This window comes from Anguilla rostrata, chromosome 9 (genome assembly GCF_018555375.3).
Source record: "Anguilla rostrata isolate EN2019 chromosome 9, ASM1855537v3, whole genome shotgun sequence".
Taxonomy (NCBI): domain Eukaryota; kingdom Metazoa; phylum Chordata; class Actinopteri; order Anguilliformes; family Anguillidae; genus Anguilla; species Anguilla rostrata.
In genome coordinates this window covers 10,455,230-10,471,406 of record NC_057941.1, presented here as the reverse complement: position 1 = coordinate 10,471,406, position 16,177 = coordinate 10,455,230, and the positions used below count along the sequence as shown (strand labels likewise).

The 16,177-nt window shown below is 44.7% G+C and overlaps 1 protein-coding gene across 1 annotated transcript in view; it reads left to right on the top strand.

Moving 5' to 3' along the window:
• The window catches only part of tenm1 (teneurin transmembrane protein 1), a 222,155-nt gene that overhangs the window by 161,291 nt on the left and 44,687 nt on the right, over positions 1–16,177 (top strand). Inside the window, exons 12-21 of the mRNA XM_064350355.1 lie at positions 201–386; positions 922–948; positions 1,451–1,597; positions 5,731–5,947; positions 7,659–7,778; positions 8,115–8,376; positions 9,816–10,083; positions 12,367–12,510; positions 13,127–13,376; positions 14,192–14,212. Coding sequence (XP_064206425.1) covers positions 201–386; positions 922–948; positions 1,451–1,597; positions 5,731–5,947; positions 7,659–7,778; positions 8,115–8,376; positions 9,816–10,083; positions 12,367–12,510; positions 13,127–13,376; positions 14,192–14,212 — 1,642 coding nt within the window. The remainder of the gene's footprint in view (positions 1–200; positions 387–921; positions 949–1,450; positions 1,598–5,730; positions 5,948–7,658; positions 7,779–8,114; positions 8,377–9,815; positions 10,084–12,366; positions 12,511–13,126; positions 13,377–14,191; positions 14,213–16,177) is intronic.

Sequence of the window (16,177 nt, the reverse complement as noted above, 5' to 3'; positions counted from 1 at the left end):
GCATCATGGATATCGCAGGAGGGCCCGTGCTCGTGTCAATAAAAGTTTTTTTAGAAATACGATTGGGCGCTTGTTCAGAATTGAGTAAATAAAGGGCAAAAACCGTTAAAAAAAGCCTGAAAAGAGTAATGAAGCATGAGCGATGTTATGCCTCCTGATGGGCTGTGGGACGTAAGCCCTCTCTTCTGTGCCCCGCGCAGAGGTGTGCCCGGTGCCCTGCGGCAGCCACGGCAGGTGCTCTGAGGGGCGGTGCCAGTGCGAGGACGGCTGGGACGGGCCGGGGTGCGGCCAGCGCGCCTGCCACCCCAGGTGCGAGGAGCACGGCCAGTGCAAGGACGGGACCTGCGAGTGCCATCCCGGCTGGGAGGGGGAGCACTGCACCACCGGTGAGCCCCGCCCCCCCTCCGTTTCCGTTTCTCTGACATCGCTCTTTCCGTCCCTGGGAACCCGCAACAGCTCTGGCATTCTGGAAGTCTCCGCGGCAGCAAACCCATGGGCCGGCCGCCCGACACCATCGTTTTTTTCCCCCCTCTCCTCCCATTGGGTACTTGGCTGCCGAGCCTTCGATTCATCAGTTAATGCCAGCGCTCCCGCATGCGGCGCGGCGTGATCTGGGGTCCGCGAAAATGAGACGTACCTGGGAGCTATAAGCAAATGAAAATGAGTAATGGCTGCTAAAATCTGGTGGATGTGCTGAAAAGCGTGCTATGAAATCGCTGCGTTCCACTTTTCATTTAAACTGGGGATTAAAGACAGACTCTCTGTCTCTATGGACATTTGAAACAAATCATAAAGCCTAGCCCCCGGTGCAATAATAAGCCGCAATTATTTTATAAAGTGTGTAGGCCAGTATCTTTATGGCTTAGTAATTTAATACAGTTCTCCATTTCCCTCTATTTCCTCTCTATTTTCTCTCCGCAGCACACTACTTGGATCTCGTTGTTAAAGGTAAGCTATACGCTCTCAATGCTAATTCCATCAACAGTGCTGAAGAGCTGCTTCCATTCACCGGTCCAGTTTACTTTCTGTTTTTGGTTTTCTATTGTATTGTTTTTTTTTTTTTTCTCATTTTAATCTTTCATATACAGTAGACTCATTAAAAAAACGAACTCATAAAAAAGTTTTTGCTCCTCCAGAATCCTGCCACCGCCTGATTCGCGTTCCTGAACGAGCACATCTGGCTTCTGTCCGAAGTTTAGTTTGTGATACGGGGCTCAACAGAGCTAACGATGTATTGCAGCCCTGCAGGGAGGAAAGCTCTGATAAGCCTTATCAGCCTGTTACCGTAGACTAGATCAGTTATAGCCAGAGTTGAGGATTAATGGACGGGAGCATAGAGACAGCGCTCTTTTGTTATGAGTGTTGACTGTGCAGAGAGAGCCGCGCTGTGTAACGTTTGGATGTGTGCACCCCCCCCGTCCCCCCTTGTCCCCCGTCCCCCCGTTCGCAGACGGCTGCCCGGGCCTGTGCAACGGCAACGGGAGGTGCACCCTGGAGCAGAACGGCTGGCGCTGCGTGTGCCAGGCCGGCTGGAGCGGCATGGGCTGCAACGTCATCATGGAGACGGAGTGCCAGGACAACGCCGACAACGACGGAGGTGAGGCCGTCGCGCAGCTGCGCCCTCCTTTGTCCGCCTCCGGCGTGAGGGAGATTTAACGCCGTCGTGAAATAGCGTACAAACCGAGGAAATGATCTGCTTAGATGTAACCCTGCAAGAATGTATATATATCGGCTTCGTAAAAGTTGTTTATGTGTAGTAATCTTGGCTTGTCCGTGCAAGTAAAGAAATATGTCTGGTCAAGCCGTTAGTATCACACCCGTTTCTACATTGGGTTTGTAAGGAGCACTGGTGAAGTGTGTGCCTAGGACGGTCGCCTGAAATCTTCCTCCAAGGGTAATTTTCAAGGTTCTGCAAGATCTATACATGTTAATTGGTAACTGCAGGGCAAGCGATAATTTTTCTGCGAAAAGCCCAAGGTGTCTTGTGACCTCCCGAGCCGCTGAATGTCAAGGACAGAAGCACCGTTTGCTCAGGGAACTTTTCGGTAAGAAGAGGAAAGCGTTTCCAATTTCCGCAGAAAACCGTACCGTACATAAAACGCAGGCAGTGCTGTGGAAATATTTTTATTTCTATGAACGTCTCAGCTTAAAAATGAAAGGTCTGGGTTAAAGACTTTAATGTTTGTCTGCTTGGCTGAGATAAAGCATGACAAATGGCGAAAGCAAGTAAACAAGAACTGACAAGAGCTACATGCCTCATCTCCGTGAAGAACAATGATCAATTTTTCATTTACTTTTTGTGACACCTGTACTCGTGTAAGCTTTTGAGTTTCTGATAGCTGCTTTTTCGTAAGGTCACTGATTTGTCTGCAAGTGTAACTGCAACAATTTTGAGGAAAGACATTTTGGACTAGCATGTAAAGTAATCCCAGCTGATTTGCAAATCCAATTAATCCATTTTACTTAATGTGCATTTTTGGTTTGTACATGGATCTTTACAGTATTTCACCTCACTCTCTGGTTAAAATATAGGAACCACCTTCCCCTGTTAAAGGAATGCTGTATAATTTTACAAACTATTCTTCATAAACATGAAGAACATAATTTATTATCTATCACGTTTTGGTGGAAAAGGTAGCCTTGTTTCACCCTTGCAGTCTTTGCAAGAGAACTGTAGCAGCTTGACAATGCACTGATAACATTTTAACAAAATTTAGAGTTCCTTTCTTGTGTGCATATCACGGACATTCAGCTCATTCTGAATAAAAATGCACTGCGTATGCAAGCAGGTGACTTCAGTTTAGATTAAGGACAAGCCAATGACCAATAATTGCTGGATGGAGACTATTTGTTTTTTTTTTGCTTTTTGTTTTTGTGTATCTGTTTGAGTTTGAGTTCAGTACCAAGGGTTTGTCAAACCTCAACTCATTTATCCTTTGATACATTAATCAGCTCTTTGTAAATGTGCACCTTTCAGGGTTTGGCTCGTCTTGTCTTCCGAAATGCCCCCTCTTTATGCATCAGTGGCAGGGCATATTAAAACGGACAATTTATCAACCTCCAGGTTGGCTCTGGAACAGGATTCAGGTCTGGAGTGCAGGAGGGTGAGGCTCACGCCCTCACTGTAGTTCTCTGGCCCAGTACATCGGCTGCCCCATCACCCAGAGCCGATACAATACAGAATGAGACAGAAAACTGCTACGGCTCCTTATCTTTTACTTTGAATGACAAATTTAAACAAGCACATTTTTTTTCGCCCCTTGCTCTAACAGAAGACACCATCACACATTCTATGGACACTAAATTCATTTAAAAACAATTTGTACAATTGAGAACAAAGATCTGTGGAAGTTGGGTTTAATATCCTTTATCTTTATCAGGGAACGTTATTCTGTCAGAAACTGAGGCTAATTCTCCTGTTCTCACAGTCCATATGTGTAGCTCAGCATCTTTTACTTTTTAACATTTTTTTCTGGGATTAATTCGTAATACAGGCTGTTTATTGGAACTTTTTTGTGCTAAATATTATCCAGCTATGGAATAATTGGCTTTATGCACAATATGCTGCTTATTTCAGAGACGTGAAGTAGTCTCCATTTGTTCTGAACTTAATATGGCTGCTGGACAAGCTATTTTCATTAGTCTTCTTCATGTGTATGGAAAATTACCAGGTTTAAAACTGGCCACATGCTTCCTATGTAATGAAGGGGCAATAATCAGCTATTGTCAATTACTCACCGGCAAAATTTACATCTAAATCTGTACTGTCTTCCTATCTTCATCTGATCAACATTTAATTATAAGTGTCATTTATATTCCAAATGAGATCTCATTAGAGCTGCAGTTAGGGAAACTAAATGCCAATTAATGACCTCACACAATAAAGTGATTAACAGATAAGATAATGAAGTTTCCCACCAGCTGTACAGATGAGCTCCTCATCACTCACACACACACGTGCGCGCACACACACTCGCACGCGCACATGCACACACACACACTCACGCATGCACACACACACGCACACACGCACACACACATTCTCACATGCATACATGCATACACACACACACACTCACATGCCCACACACGCTCACACGCACTCACTCCGATACACGGCCACATTTTCTTCCAACCAACCTTTCAGAAATTACAGTCCTTCCATCAGCAAACATCGCAGTGCTCTTCTTTCATACTGTACGTTATTACCCTTTGCATGCCCTTTACATGTGCACTTCTGTGCGGTTCAGCTTCTCCTAGTGTGTGATGCATGGTTATGGTGTTGCCATTTCCCCGAGAAGGGGCTCTGTATTCTTCCAGCTTGTAAGCTGATGTTCCAAACACCATGACCATGTGATACAGCAATGGGAATCGCTAATTAAACAGATTTTTAAATGTAAACCTGTAAATTACCTATGATAATTCAGTCTAGGTGCCGGTGCTTTCACGAGCTGGTGAGCTCTGAAGATGGACGTAATGACAAACCGAAGCGGTGCAATAGCACCTTAAATGCAGCTGGCTCCTAGTGGCAGCTCCAGCATTTAGTGGCGTTTTATGCAACCCAAAGCTTCCAATGCTAGACAAAGCAGAAGAAAATAAACACTCTGGAAGTTTGATGCGTGCTAAAGGCCTCTTTGCCTGTCTGTACGTATAGCAGAGGCCTGGGACTTCAGATGTAGAGTGGACACCACTGCTGTAAGTGGTCCTCTTACACATTAATGCAATGTGAATGTATGAGAAACTGTCAAATCTATCCCAGTCGGTTCTTTTTCCATATTGCTTGGCATTTATTTATTTATTTACTTATTTACTTATTATTTTAATGAAAGTTAATATACATGGAGATTAAGAGTTGTGAAAAGCAAACCCATTAACCTCCAGTACCATACAGAGCCTTTTACTCCGTTGCTTTCGTTGGTGTGGAAGGCATAGCAGCTGTCCTGCAGTTGTGTCTGTCTTCATTCAGATCGTTTTGATGTTAACAGATGTGCCCAGTCCCAATGGGTGGAGTTACCATTAGGGCCGCGGACTTGGCGCCTCCATTGATTGAAGATCACTTTGTTATGAAGGGAGGAAAAAATAATTGGATGTTGTATTGGGAGCAGAAGGTTATCACTGGGAGCTGCCATCTAAAGTACCGTAATAGCCTGTGGAAATACCACTGCTGCAGTGTGGGGCAGAGATTTATTGGCCAAAGAAATGACATTCTGTCCCACATTCATATTCCTTGGCAGGAAGACCGAAAAAGACCGTGTACAGATTAATATTTCAGAACACATTGACACTGGAAAGCGTGAAATAAGCCACTTGACTATTGGGACAAAAATAGTGCTGTTTGTTATGTAGAGATGTGCTGATCTCTACCTCTCTGTTAGCCTCATACTGTACTTTAGACTCATATACCACAGGGATGAAAGATCAGACACAATACTCTATATAAGTGGCTTCCACTGATGGTCCAGGAAACCCGTTGTCCAGAGCATTTTAGCCTGTGCGCTAGCTCCCTGCAGCCGATTGACACCTACTAAGAACAGATGATTTGAGCTCCCATGCAATGTATGACTCCAAGTAAATAATTAAGGGCGGGATTTGAAGGAAGACCAGCTACCGGTGGGTCCCCATTGGTCACCTGTCCTTTTCTGGGAGGGGCTCACACCAACTCAGACAAACGGGATCCGATGTGCCTTTGCAGCGACGGCACGTGGCGCTCTGTGCGTTTTTTTTTTTCAGACGGGCTGACGGACTGCGTGGACCCGGACTGCTGCCAGCAGGCCAGCTGCGGCGGCGGGCCCCTGTGCCAGGGCTCCCCCGACCCCCTGGACCTCGTCCAGCAGACGCAGGCGCCGTTCGTCTCTCTGCCCCCGCGCCTCTTCTTCGATCGCGTCCGTTTCCTGGCGGGCCGGGCCAGCACCCACGTCTTTCCCGGGGACATCCCGTTCGACAGCAGGTGCGTGGCTGGCTGCTCCGACAGGGACATCCGTCCGACCGTCTGATATCTGTCCCATCTGTCCCCTTAGAGAGTATGCCTAAAACGCATTCTGCTAAATATAATTATCATTTCATTTCCAAAAAGTCCATACATTTAAAATATGTTGTATATGATAGCGTAATTCCTCATAAGGGAAGAAAATTACCAAACTGTTCTTGTGAACAAAAACCTGAAAAAGTCATTAAAGTGTCGAATGTAGGCACCTGTCTTCATTTCTCTCTTGCCAGCCATTTATATAAGTTTGAAGCACAGAGAGGAAAGGTTGCATTGAGTTGCATGAGTAAGAAGGTTTAGACTCTGTAAGAACATAGACTTATGATGACTTATGACTCACATGAAGTAATAATCAGAATGAAGTTAAAAATTCAATAGCTATAGGCTTTAGCAAATTTAAATTATGGCACTGAACTCCGGAGTGAGAAACCAGTCTGTGCAGTGGCCAGGGAGTAATCAGACAAATGCAGGGTCTGTAAACTAGTCCTGAGGGAGTTTTAAAGTTATACAAAAAGATGGAAAAGTTGTTTTATTGCTGACATTTGCCAGCCTGCTGCTAAGTGTGAAGTAGAATCCCGTGTTTCTGTCTGAATTATTTGCCATGGTTCATGGCTCATACACAGTTTTCAAATTCTTAGCACGCTGCATTTAAACGTTGGGGGCAGGGTTGGCGGAATGGTAAATGTACCATCATTAAAGCTGATGAGTAAAATGTCCTGTATTTCGGTGCAGGATGTGTGGCGGTCTGTAGAACAGCCGATGCTCGACTCATACAAATCCCCCCCCCGTGCGGCAGGCAGTTAAATTCCTCGTCGTGGCTCTTTCTGTACTTTCACCCCACGGTTCCATATCTGTAACCCGATCTGCTTTCCTCCGTCTGGATAAAGTGGAGTAAAATACACAAGGAGGGCGGGAAAAAAAATCCTGCGACTGGCTTTTCATGGTTTTTAAGGGAAAGGTGGAAGTGAGCTGACATTTGCCATTGAAAAAAATAGTTTAAAAAGGAATGATTTAGTTGCCTTATAATTATGTTTACAAACAACATTAGCGAAAGTACTTTTTTTATATAGTCCTTTGAAGGTCTTTTAAAATGGAGAACATGGAGAGGCTATATTAAGGTCACGTTTTAGCCAATTTGTATGCAAGTGATACATTTTGTTCCCTCCTTTTGCCTCATTTGTGGTCTTGTTTCAGCCGATTTGTGCTTACTCACTTTGAGTAATAAGTGCACATAGTGTTCATCAGATAGTTGGACCCCATTCCAGACCTCAGGAAAGTAGACCTATTGCATACAGTAGTTTAATAGTTGTTTTATATTATTGCTTTTCAATGGAGTTCAATATTTTCCAAGGCTTCTATTGCTCACTCTCCATATAGCTGTTAGCACTATAGTTTATATATCAGTCATTGTGGCATGGGAACATTTAAATTGTGCATTTATTTTAGGTTTTAACAACATAGACATTGATTATGATTATGATTATTATTATTATTATTATTATTATTATCATCTGACACACCTCAAGCAGTATTTAGCATATGCGGCTGGGCTTAGCACATCTCTTAGTAGGTTACCGATGTGTTGATCCAAAATGGCCGGCTTATCCTCAGCAGACACACACACACCCGGACTCATCGCTCTCTCCTGCCCCATGACCCTCTCCTTGTCTTCCAGCCGAGTTGCTGTGATCCGGGGCCAGGTGGTGGCGCTGGACAGGACCCCGCTGGTGGGGGTCAACATCAGCTTCCTGCATTACCCAGAGTACGGCTTCACCGTTAGCCGCCAGGATGGCAGGCAAGTCTTCGGCTCCCCACTGCACAGCCTCCTTCAAGAGCTAGCAGAATTACTTCTGCCCAGCTTTAAAGGACACTCTCTGCCTGTGAAAATGACCCTGAAATGTCATTTTCAAGGTTCTTTGTAGATGTTTCTGAAAATGGTCGCTCACTCACTCATAAATATGTACATTCTGTAGCCTATTGTTCTATTGAAATGTAGTTTGAACAGGTAAATCATGGATGTCAAAATGTCTGTTTAAATGTGGTACTTTTAAAGTAATATATCTTGTTTTCACGTGTTCATAGTGTGTCTTGGGGGGCGGGGTTTTTTCCCTTGTGCTGTGCCCTCCTGCAGTTTTGACCTGGTAGCTCCCGGGGGGGTCTCGGTCACCCTGGTGTTTCAGCGCGCCCCCTTCCTCACCCAGAGACGGGCTGTCTGGTTGCCGTGGAACCAGTTCGTTGTGCTGGACAAGGTGACCATGGACAGGGTGGAGGCTCCCGCCGCCGTCTGTGACATCAAGAACCTGGCTATCCCCTACCCCATCGTCCTGCCCTCCCCCCTGACCAGGTTCGCAGGGACGTGTGAGGAACGAGGCCCTGCCATCCCGGAGCTGCAGGTACGGCCAATCACAGACCTCTGTACAGAGGCATAATTACGCAATCTCATGTTCATGTGGCTGAGGAGAAACGTAAAGCTAGCCATGTAAGGGTAAACGATTTCCCAACAAAAATGTACGTGTACTATGAATAATAATAATTACTACTATAATTTTCTTTATTTTGGAGCGATCATTGAGGAAGGATGACAGTGTGCTTTCCCTTCTGCCTCAGGAGCATCGTCGCCGAAATTTCAGTTTTAGTTACGGATGTGCACACAGCCATTCTGACCACTTTAAAAAGCAGGAACCAGTGTAGTTCTTTTTTTTAAATTTTTTTTTTTAAATCAAGGCAATGCCCGAGCTGTTCAGAAATGAATAGTACACGGGAATCAAAAAGCATTTTTAGACAAAACTTTCAGCAAGGTAAACATTCGGAAAGTGGCAATAACGTGTGAACCGCCTAATCGGCGAGGCGGATACGGAGCCGGCTAGCGCGCGCGGGAATGACAGTGGCTTCGGATGGGCCGCGAGCACCGAGTCTTTCATCACTTACCCTGCCCCAGCGCTCCGAGGATCTCGCTGAATGCAAATGCGCCAGTCTCCGCTGCTCCAATAAATAGGTGGCGGTGTCTTATTTTTACAGGCTATAAAATATACAGCTAGAGGTGAGGTTTGCACACAACTGCCGCGAGTCCTCATTGTGATCACCTCTATAAAGATGAAGCGCTGTTGATTTTTCTGATGATGATTAAAGGTTTAACGCGGTAGCGTGATATATGGCGGCTTGCATTCACGCTGTGTACAAAGAGTACATCAGGCAGGTTGTGTCTGGGGTCCAGTGTTATTTTCTGGCAAGCTATTGGGGCACTAAAAATAGCCCTGGGATTACTGTTTGTCTGTTTGTTCTCTCTACCCATTCCGTTTTCCTGAATGAGTTAGAGACTAAGGTCTGGATTTGATGGAAAATTTGAAGAGCTTAGAAAAACAGGGTTGAATCTATGGACAGTATAGCGTTGAGATATCAGGTCATAGAAGTTCCATATCACAGTACTATTTTGTTGCACTTATGGTAGTTTGAACATACATATTGTCCTTTCAGATTCAGATCATTAAAATGCTTTATATTTAATAATGTAATATGCAACAAAAAAATGCTGCTATGCTAATGACTAATGTTTCTTTTGGAATATCATACATATCATTATAAGCTTTTCATGTGTCCATGGCTTTGACTTAAAAGTGAACAGTTTGGCGAGTCACATTTGCTTCTTGCTGAACTCTCCAAACAGTTGGTGAATAAAGAAGTATGAAACTATAAGTCAAAGTTATGGACAAAAGTAGAAAGTTGAATGCAGGCCTAACACTCAGTTGGGCTCACTCAGCGTACACACTAAACGCGCAACCGCTACTCTGCGGGAACCTGACGCTGCCGCTCTCTGCCGATTGGCTGATTTCAGGCCGTTCAGGAGGAGATCAGCATCCCCGGAAGCTTCCTGAAGCTCAGCTACCTCAGCACCCGCGCCCCGGGCTACAAGTCCCTCCTGCGCATCATCCTGACCCACTCCGTCACCCCCGCCGGCCTGGCCAAGGTGCACGTGTCCGCCACCGTCGAGGGGCGCCTCTTCCAAAAGTGGTTCCCCGCCGCCCCCAGCCTGGTGTACGTCCTGGCCTGGAACAAGACGGACATCTACGGCCAGAAGGTCTTCGGTTTGACCGAAGCCATCGGTAGGTCGTCAGGGCCAACCGTCTGACAAAACGAGCCGATGTTTATTTATTTTTTTTGCGTTTTGTTACTTTGCGCTCCGACTCTCCTTCGTCTGTTTGCAGTCAACGCATTTGCATAATCACGTGAAATTTTGAATTCCGGGCCGCGGACAGGTTGATGGGATTTATAATTTGAATTTGCCTCGCGACGCAGGAGCTGAATAATCCGTTCAGTCAATTCCGTCCTCTGTCACCGGTCCTGTCTCTCAAGGCACGACTTTCCCCCGCAGGACTGCATGTCGCTTAGCAGCAGGCTTTTAAATCTCACGGTTTTTATTCATCGGGCATCGCCCTAACTGTTGTTTTATTAATTATGCGGAGAGGGGAGCTACGTGCAGTTTTAATGAACTTTAATTAGCGTTGAGGGCTTTGTGAAGACTCTTGATTGACAAGCCTGCAGTGTGTGGACCGCTAAAATGAATATCATGTAGCTGTTTGTTCGGTTGGAGAGCTTTGTCACAGATCTCGTAGAAGCAGCTTTCATGTGCATCGTTGTGAGATGGCAGATACTGCTTCGACTAAGGGGCCTCCCAGTCCAATTTAATCCCGGTGCATGTGCGACCTTTAACAGGACGACGCGTCACATTTAGTTACCTGCTATTTAAAAGAGCAGCCCTACAGGTGTTATGGATGTACTGCGCAGACACAAATGTTCCCTGAATGGAAATGACGAAGGGAAAGAAGTAGATCCCTGAATTTCATGCATGCTCAGCCATTTTAATCCATATAGTGTGCATGAGGAACTGATTAGGAGAGAGATTCTTGAAAAATCTCTATATTTACACCAGCAGAAGAAGCTCACCCCTAAAGCAATATCCACACCCTGAAGCTGAGTGTAAAAACCCAGTCTGTCATGCTGACAGTCAATGGAGCTTTCAGGCTGCAGCTGTTGTGTATGACGTGTGTGTGTATACAGTCTTGGGGCTGTGTGTGTGTGTGTGTGTGTACGTGCATGTGTGTGTGTGTGTGTGTGTGCGTGTGGTATGGTTGCTGTGTGAGTGTGGTTGCTGTGTGTGTGCATGTGTGTGTGTGTGTGGAATGGTTGCTGTGCATGTGTAGTGTGGTTTCCGTGTGCGTGTGAGTGTGCATGTGGTATGGTTTCTGTGCGTGTGTGTGTGCGTGTGCTGTGGTTGCTGTGTGTGTGTGTGTGTGTGCGTGCGTGTGGTACGGTTCCTGTGCGTGTGTGTGTGCGTGTGGTGTGGTTGCTGTGCATGTGTAGTGTGGTTGCCGTGTGTGTGTGCGCATGCGTGTGGTACGGTTGCTGTGCGTGTGTGTGTGCATGTGGTGTGGTTGCTGTGTGTGTGTACTGTGGTTGCTGTGTGTGTGTGCACGTGCGTGTGGTACGGTTGCTGTGTGTGTGCATGTGGTGTGGTTGCTGTGCGTGTGTACTGTGGTTGCTGTGCTTGTGCGTGTGCGTGTGATGTGGTTGCTGTGCGTGTGTGGCGTGGTTGCCGGGCGCGTGCGTGTATTTGTCCCTACATGCATGCTTGCGTGAGTGAGTGTCCACAGATGAGCTGTGCTAGCGCGGCCCGTGATGATATCAGTGAGGCATGAAAAGGCTCCCGGGGCCGCGGAGCTGATAGCGCTCAGGCAGAGCTCCACTGTAGCTGTAATGCTGTTTGCTTCGCTCCGGCTCACTGCGGGCTTTCTGCTCCACGCTGCGCGCCACATTTTTATCCACTGTACCGTATGTGGGTCCACCTACCTACGTGAGAGATGCTCCCCATACCAGTTCTGTACATAGCATGTGCTGTGCTGTTCAGCCTATGGTTTTCAGCACCTTTCTCTCACGCTGTTGTTTGCATGTGCATGTTATCAAAGATGGCTACGCGAGCTACCGTATTTGTCGCTGTCTTAACCTTTTGTACGCCCAGTTGCCCAGAGTTGCCCAGCACTGTTACTGGATCTACCGTTCCATAGGTTTTCGCTCGAACCCTAACAATGCACACCTCATTCAACATTCATAGAGATCTCAATGAGTTGCTAATTACTAGAATCAGGTGTGCCAAATTAGGGTATTAATGACAAACTACTGGACGGTAGATCTCCAGGAACAGGGTTGAGCACCCCTGATGTACATGTTATTGCTCTTAAAAAACTTGGGTACACCCAACACAAGTCAACTGCAGCGGTCCTTCAATGGCGTTTAGACACAGAATGAAATATAAACATCGAAAACATAATGATGTGACACAGCCCATGATCAAGTGCTCACTAAACTTGGCGTGGTTGCATGTCTTCCAGTGTCTGTGGGCTACGAGTATGAGTCTTGCCCCGACTTCATTTTGTGGGAGAAGAGGTCCACCCTGCTGCAAGGCCTCGAGATGGTGGCTTCCAACTTGGGCGGCTGGTCCCTCGACAAGCATCACATCCTCAACTTACAGAGTGGTAGGGAGTCCTGTGTCCTCCATTCTGCTGGGAAGCATATCACCTCCTCTTCACCTTCACCTCTTTTCTCAGCAAGCTCAATATGGTGCAATATGGTTGTGTAAGGTTGTGTCATAACAATGTTTTTTACAGCAACTCAAACCACGGTGATGCTGTACACAGGTCCAGCTACAGTACATTGTAAATTCTGTCACGTTCTTTAACTTTTAAGCATGTTTTTGTGACCCAACAAAATCACAAGGGTAAAGGCTTTTCACAACTTTCCGCAACCCAAAACTGTGTATTAACCTTTTCTCAGACAGTTGCATTCAGAAGATGATCCATCCATATAAAATTGCAGATCTGTGTTTTTCCAGCCCAGAAGGATTATGTATACGAAAGATTTTATCATTAATAATTAATGCTTGAGCGACAGCTGTTTTTTCCCTCTGTCTTTTCCTGGTAGTATTCCCATCTAGCCCATTGAGAATATGAGCATACTGAATTTCTCTGTTCTGCATGCGATTGCAGAAGAATGGCAGACAACAGGGGGATGTTGTGAGTGAAGACAGAGGAGGACTAAGCTGTGCCAGTTTCTGAATGCAGTCCTTGCCCTGCCCTTTTCCCCTCTTGTTAGGCATATTGCACAAAGGAAACGGGGAGAACATCTTCATCTCCCAGCAGCCTCCTGTCATCACCACGGTGATGGGGAACGGCTACATCCGCACCATTCCCTGTCCGAGCTGCAACGGCCCCGCCCTGGGCAGCAAGCTCTTCGCTCCCGTCGCTCTGGCCTGCGGGTCCGACGGCAGCGTCTACGTCGGGGACTTCAACTTCGTCAGGCGAATTCTCCCAAACGGCAAAGCCATCAGCATTCTGGAACTGAGGTCATTTTTTTTTTTTTTTTTTAAATACTGAAATGCAATTTGTGAAAGGGAATTCAGGTTATTTCTGCTAGTTCTTCATATCATTACTGCTGAAATGCTTTATATGCATGTTTGTCCATAAAACACCCTACCTTTGAAGGAATTCTTCTTCTTCTTCTTCTTCCCTGTTGTTTTTCTTCTTATTATTATTATCTGTTATTTTCCTTCTATGTGTTTTTCATCTTATAATTATTATCTGTTGTTTTTCTTTTTATCTGTTGTTTTTTTTCTTCTTTTTTTCTCTGTTGTTTTTCTAGCTGTTGCTGTTGTTATCATGAATATCAATATTAGCAGTATTTATAGTAACGGTAATGATGTTGTTGTATTTGATTACATTAATCATAATAAAAGGCAAGCACCATTCTCAGCACGGCGCTCCAGTGTGAGGGAAGATTAGCTTGCACCTCCTCGCCTCCCTCAGTTTCCTCCCCCTCCTCCCCCTCGTCCTCTTTACCCCCTATAACCTTTGGCTTGAGCCACCATCGGTCCAACTCCTGCCCCGTAACTCTCAGACAATCTGAGTCCTAAAATGTTAAATTAAATAAAATTAAATAAAATGTTCTTCTCCTGCTGGACCAAAACTCCGTGCTTTTTGTTTGTGCCAGTTAATCGGGGAATTGATGTCCTGTGTGCTTTATTGGAAACCATGCAAGTCTCATGTGTGCATGTGTTCATGTTATTTTTTTTATTTTTTATTGCAGAGTTAGCACCAGCCTTAATATTCAATGAGTAATTGTCCATTTTTGTCCCTTTCCTTTTGAATGCTGCGCTGTTAGGAACCGGGATATAAGGCACAGGTATGTGTCCCCCCCCCGCTTTCCTCTTGAGATGCAATTAATGTGTTTCCCATTTCAGCCTGTGTCCCATTTCATTGTGCGTGATGTAGCATTCTCCTTTAAAGGAGGGCTCTGGGCATTTACTTCAAGCAGCCACCCGATGAACTGAAGGCAAGGCAATCTTCTACGCCGTAAGCATTTGCTTACAGGATAGAGGATTAGTAAAGTGAGGATAGTGGGTCAATATTGAAGTTTATTTACTCGTATTTGAAGGTTGCAGGGCTTAAGGGAGGGTCTGTCTTTCAGACAAAGCATCTTAGGGGAGGGAGAGTTCTGTAAAGTCCACCTCTTACCAGAGACAAGTCTTGTCTTTAATGTGTGTTTAGAGAGGCGACGCTACCATGGTGAAAGGCACTGGGCCTTTATAAGTTTGGAGAGAAACCTTGGCTTGAAAAGTTAAATTTGTCCTCAAACAAAGGAAAGTTCCAAAACCAGAAATTCATCATACGGTTCTATTACATCGAGGCATTTTGCAGTATGTCCAGTGTCACTTACATGAGTGCAGAGAAAAATGTTAAGGGAACAAAGATCTAATGCTAAGCCTTTTCTGTCACAATCAACAGTAGCTGTTATTATATAACTCGTTTATACATCGTAAATGCATAACGGTACAACATAAAGTTAGGCTCCACAGTATGTGCCAGAGGGAGACGAAGAGTGTAGTGCTTCAAGTAGCAATTGGGTTTGAGGACAGAGTTTTAGATGTCGCTTAGTTGAGGCTAGTTAACCCATGATGCGTGTTCAGGTTCAGCATTAGGTGAGATGTATCATGCATCAGATTTATATAATGAAATCATTAAAATAGCAGGGCATATTAAAAGGGCCCATAATGTGGCCCGAGTATTTCCCCGGCAAACAAGTAATAAACCTGTCAAGATAGGTAGACAATAGAGAGGATTTTTATTTGCACTAATAAATCTCTTTTTACGCAGACTGTGGATTGAGGGATCCGCAGTGAATTTGCTCTTTTTTTCTGTAATTTCTTTACATATAGTGAAAACCCTGGCAAATATGTAGTTTTAAGCTGCAAAAAATGTAGTGTGAATACAAAAGATATTGCACAGAAATATGCGGGATCTATAAAGATGTGCATACATTTCCATTCCTTAAAAATACACAGTAAAATCATCAGTGTTAAATCAGAAGAAGCATATTTCACCCTGAAAGATTACATTAAGTCCCTGTTGGACACAGATAAACTCTGTTAGAGTTGAATTAACACTGAAGACTAAACTGCGCATAAGCATAATTGCTATTCGGTGATAAACTGCTCCGTGGAACGGATCTGTCCCTTCCCACCATTAGGGAACGGAAATTATACATGAATTCAAGATCATTTTTTTTCCCACAAGTAATCTGGAAGTGCAAATTTATTTCAAACACACGAATATAAATGAAACCATTCCTACTTCTCATATTTTTAATGAGAATTTTCGATCTTACTGCAGGTTGTGACCTAGCAAAGACAAACCCATTTCCACAACACCATAGTAACTTGATTATTATGTTGCTTGTGTTTGTCTGGGGAGAGACTCAACAGTGACTTAAAAAAAAAAACGAAAATAAAAGGTTTTGTAATTATAAAAAACAGATGCAGGTACATATTGTTAAGTCTAAAAAGTCCATCCTACTAATATGGTAGTAGCGTAAATTGATTTTCTTTGTATGATTGTTAGCCAAGTTTCTCTTCATTAAAAAAAGGACGGGGAGTAAAAATGACTGAGCAAGATATTTGTTTTTATTAGTATTCTTTCTCAAATTAACTAACGCCTGGCAGGCTCTTCCACACAGCCCTGGGAGTATTTCTTCATAAAAAATGTACATGTTACATGTATGTACGTGTTTTTTTTTTTGTTTTCCACCACCGGCTGGGTAATAAAAAATAAAAAAAATACTTCTAACAAAGCTGTCATGTGTTGGATCAGA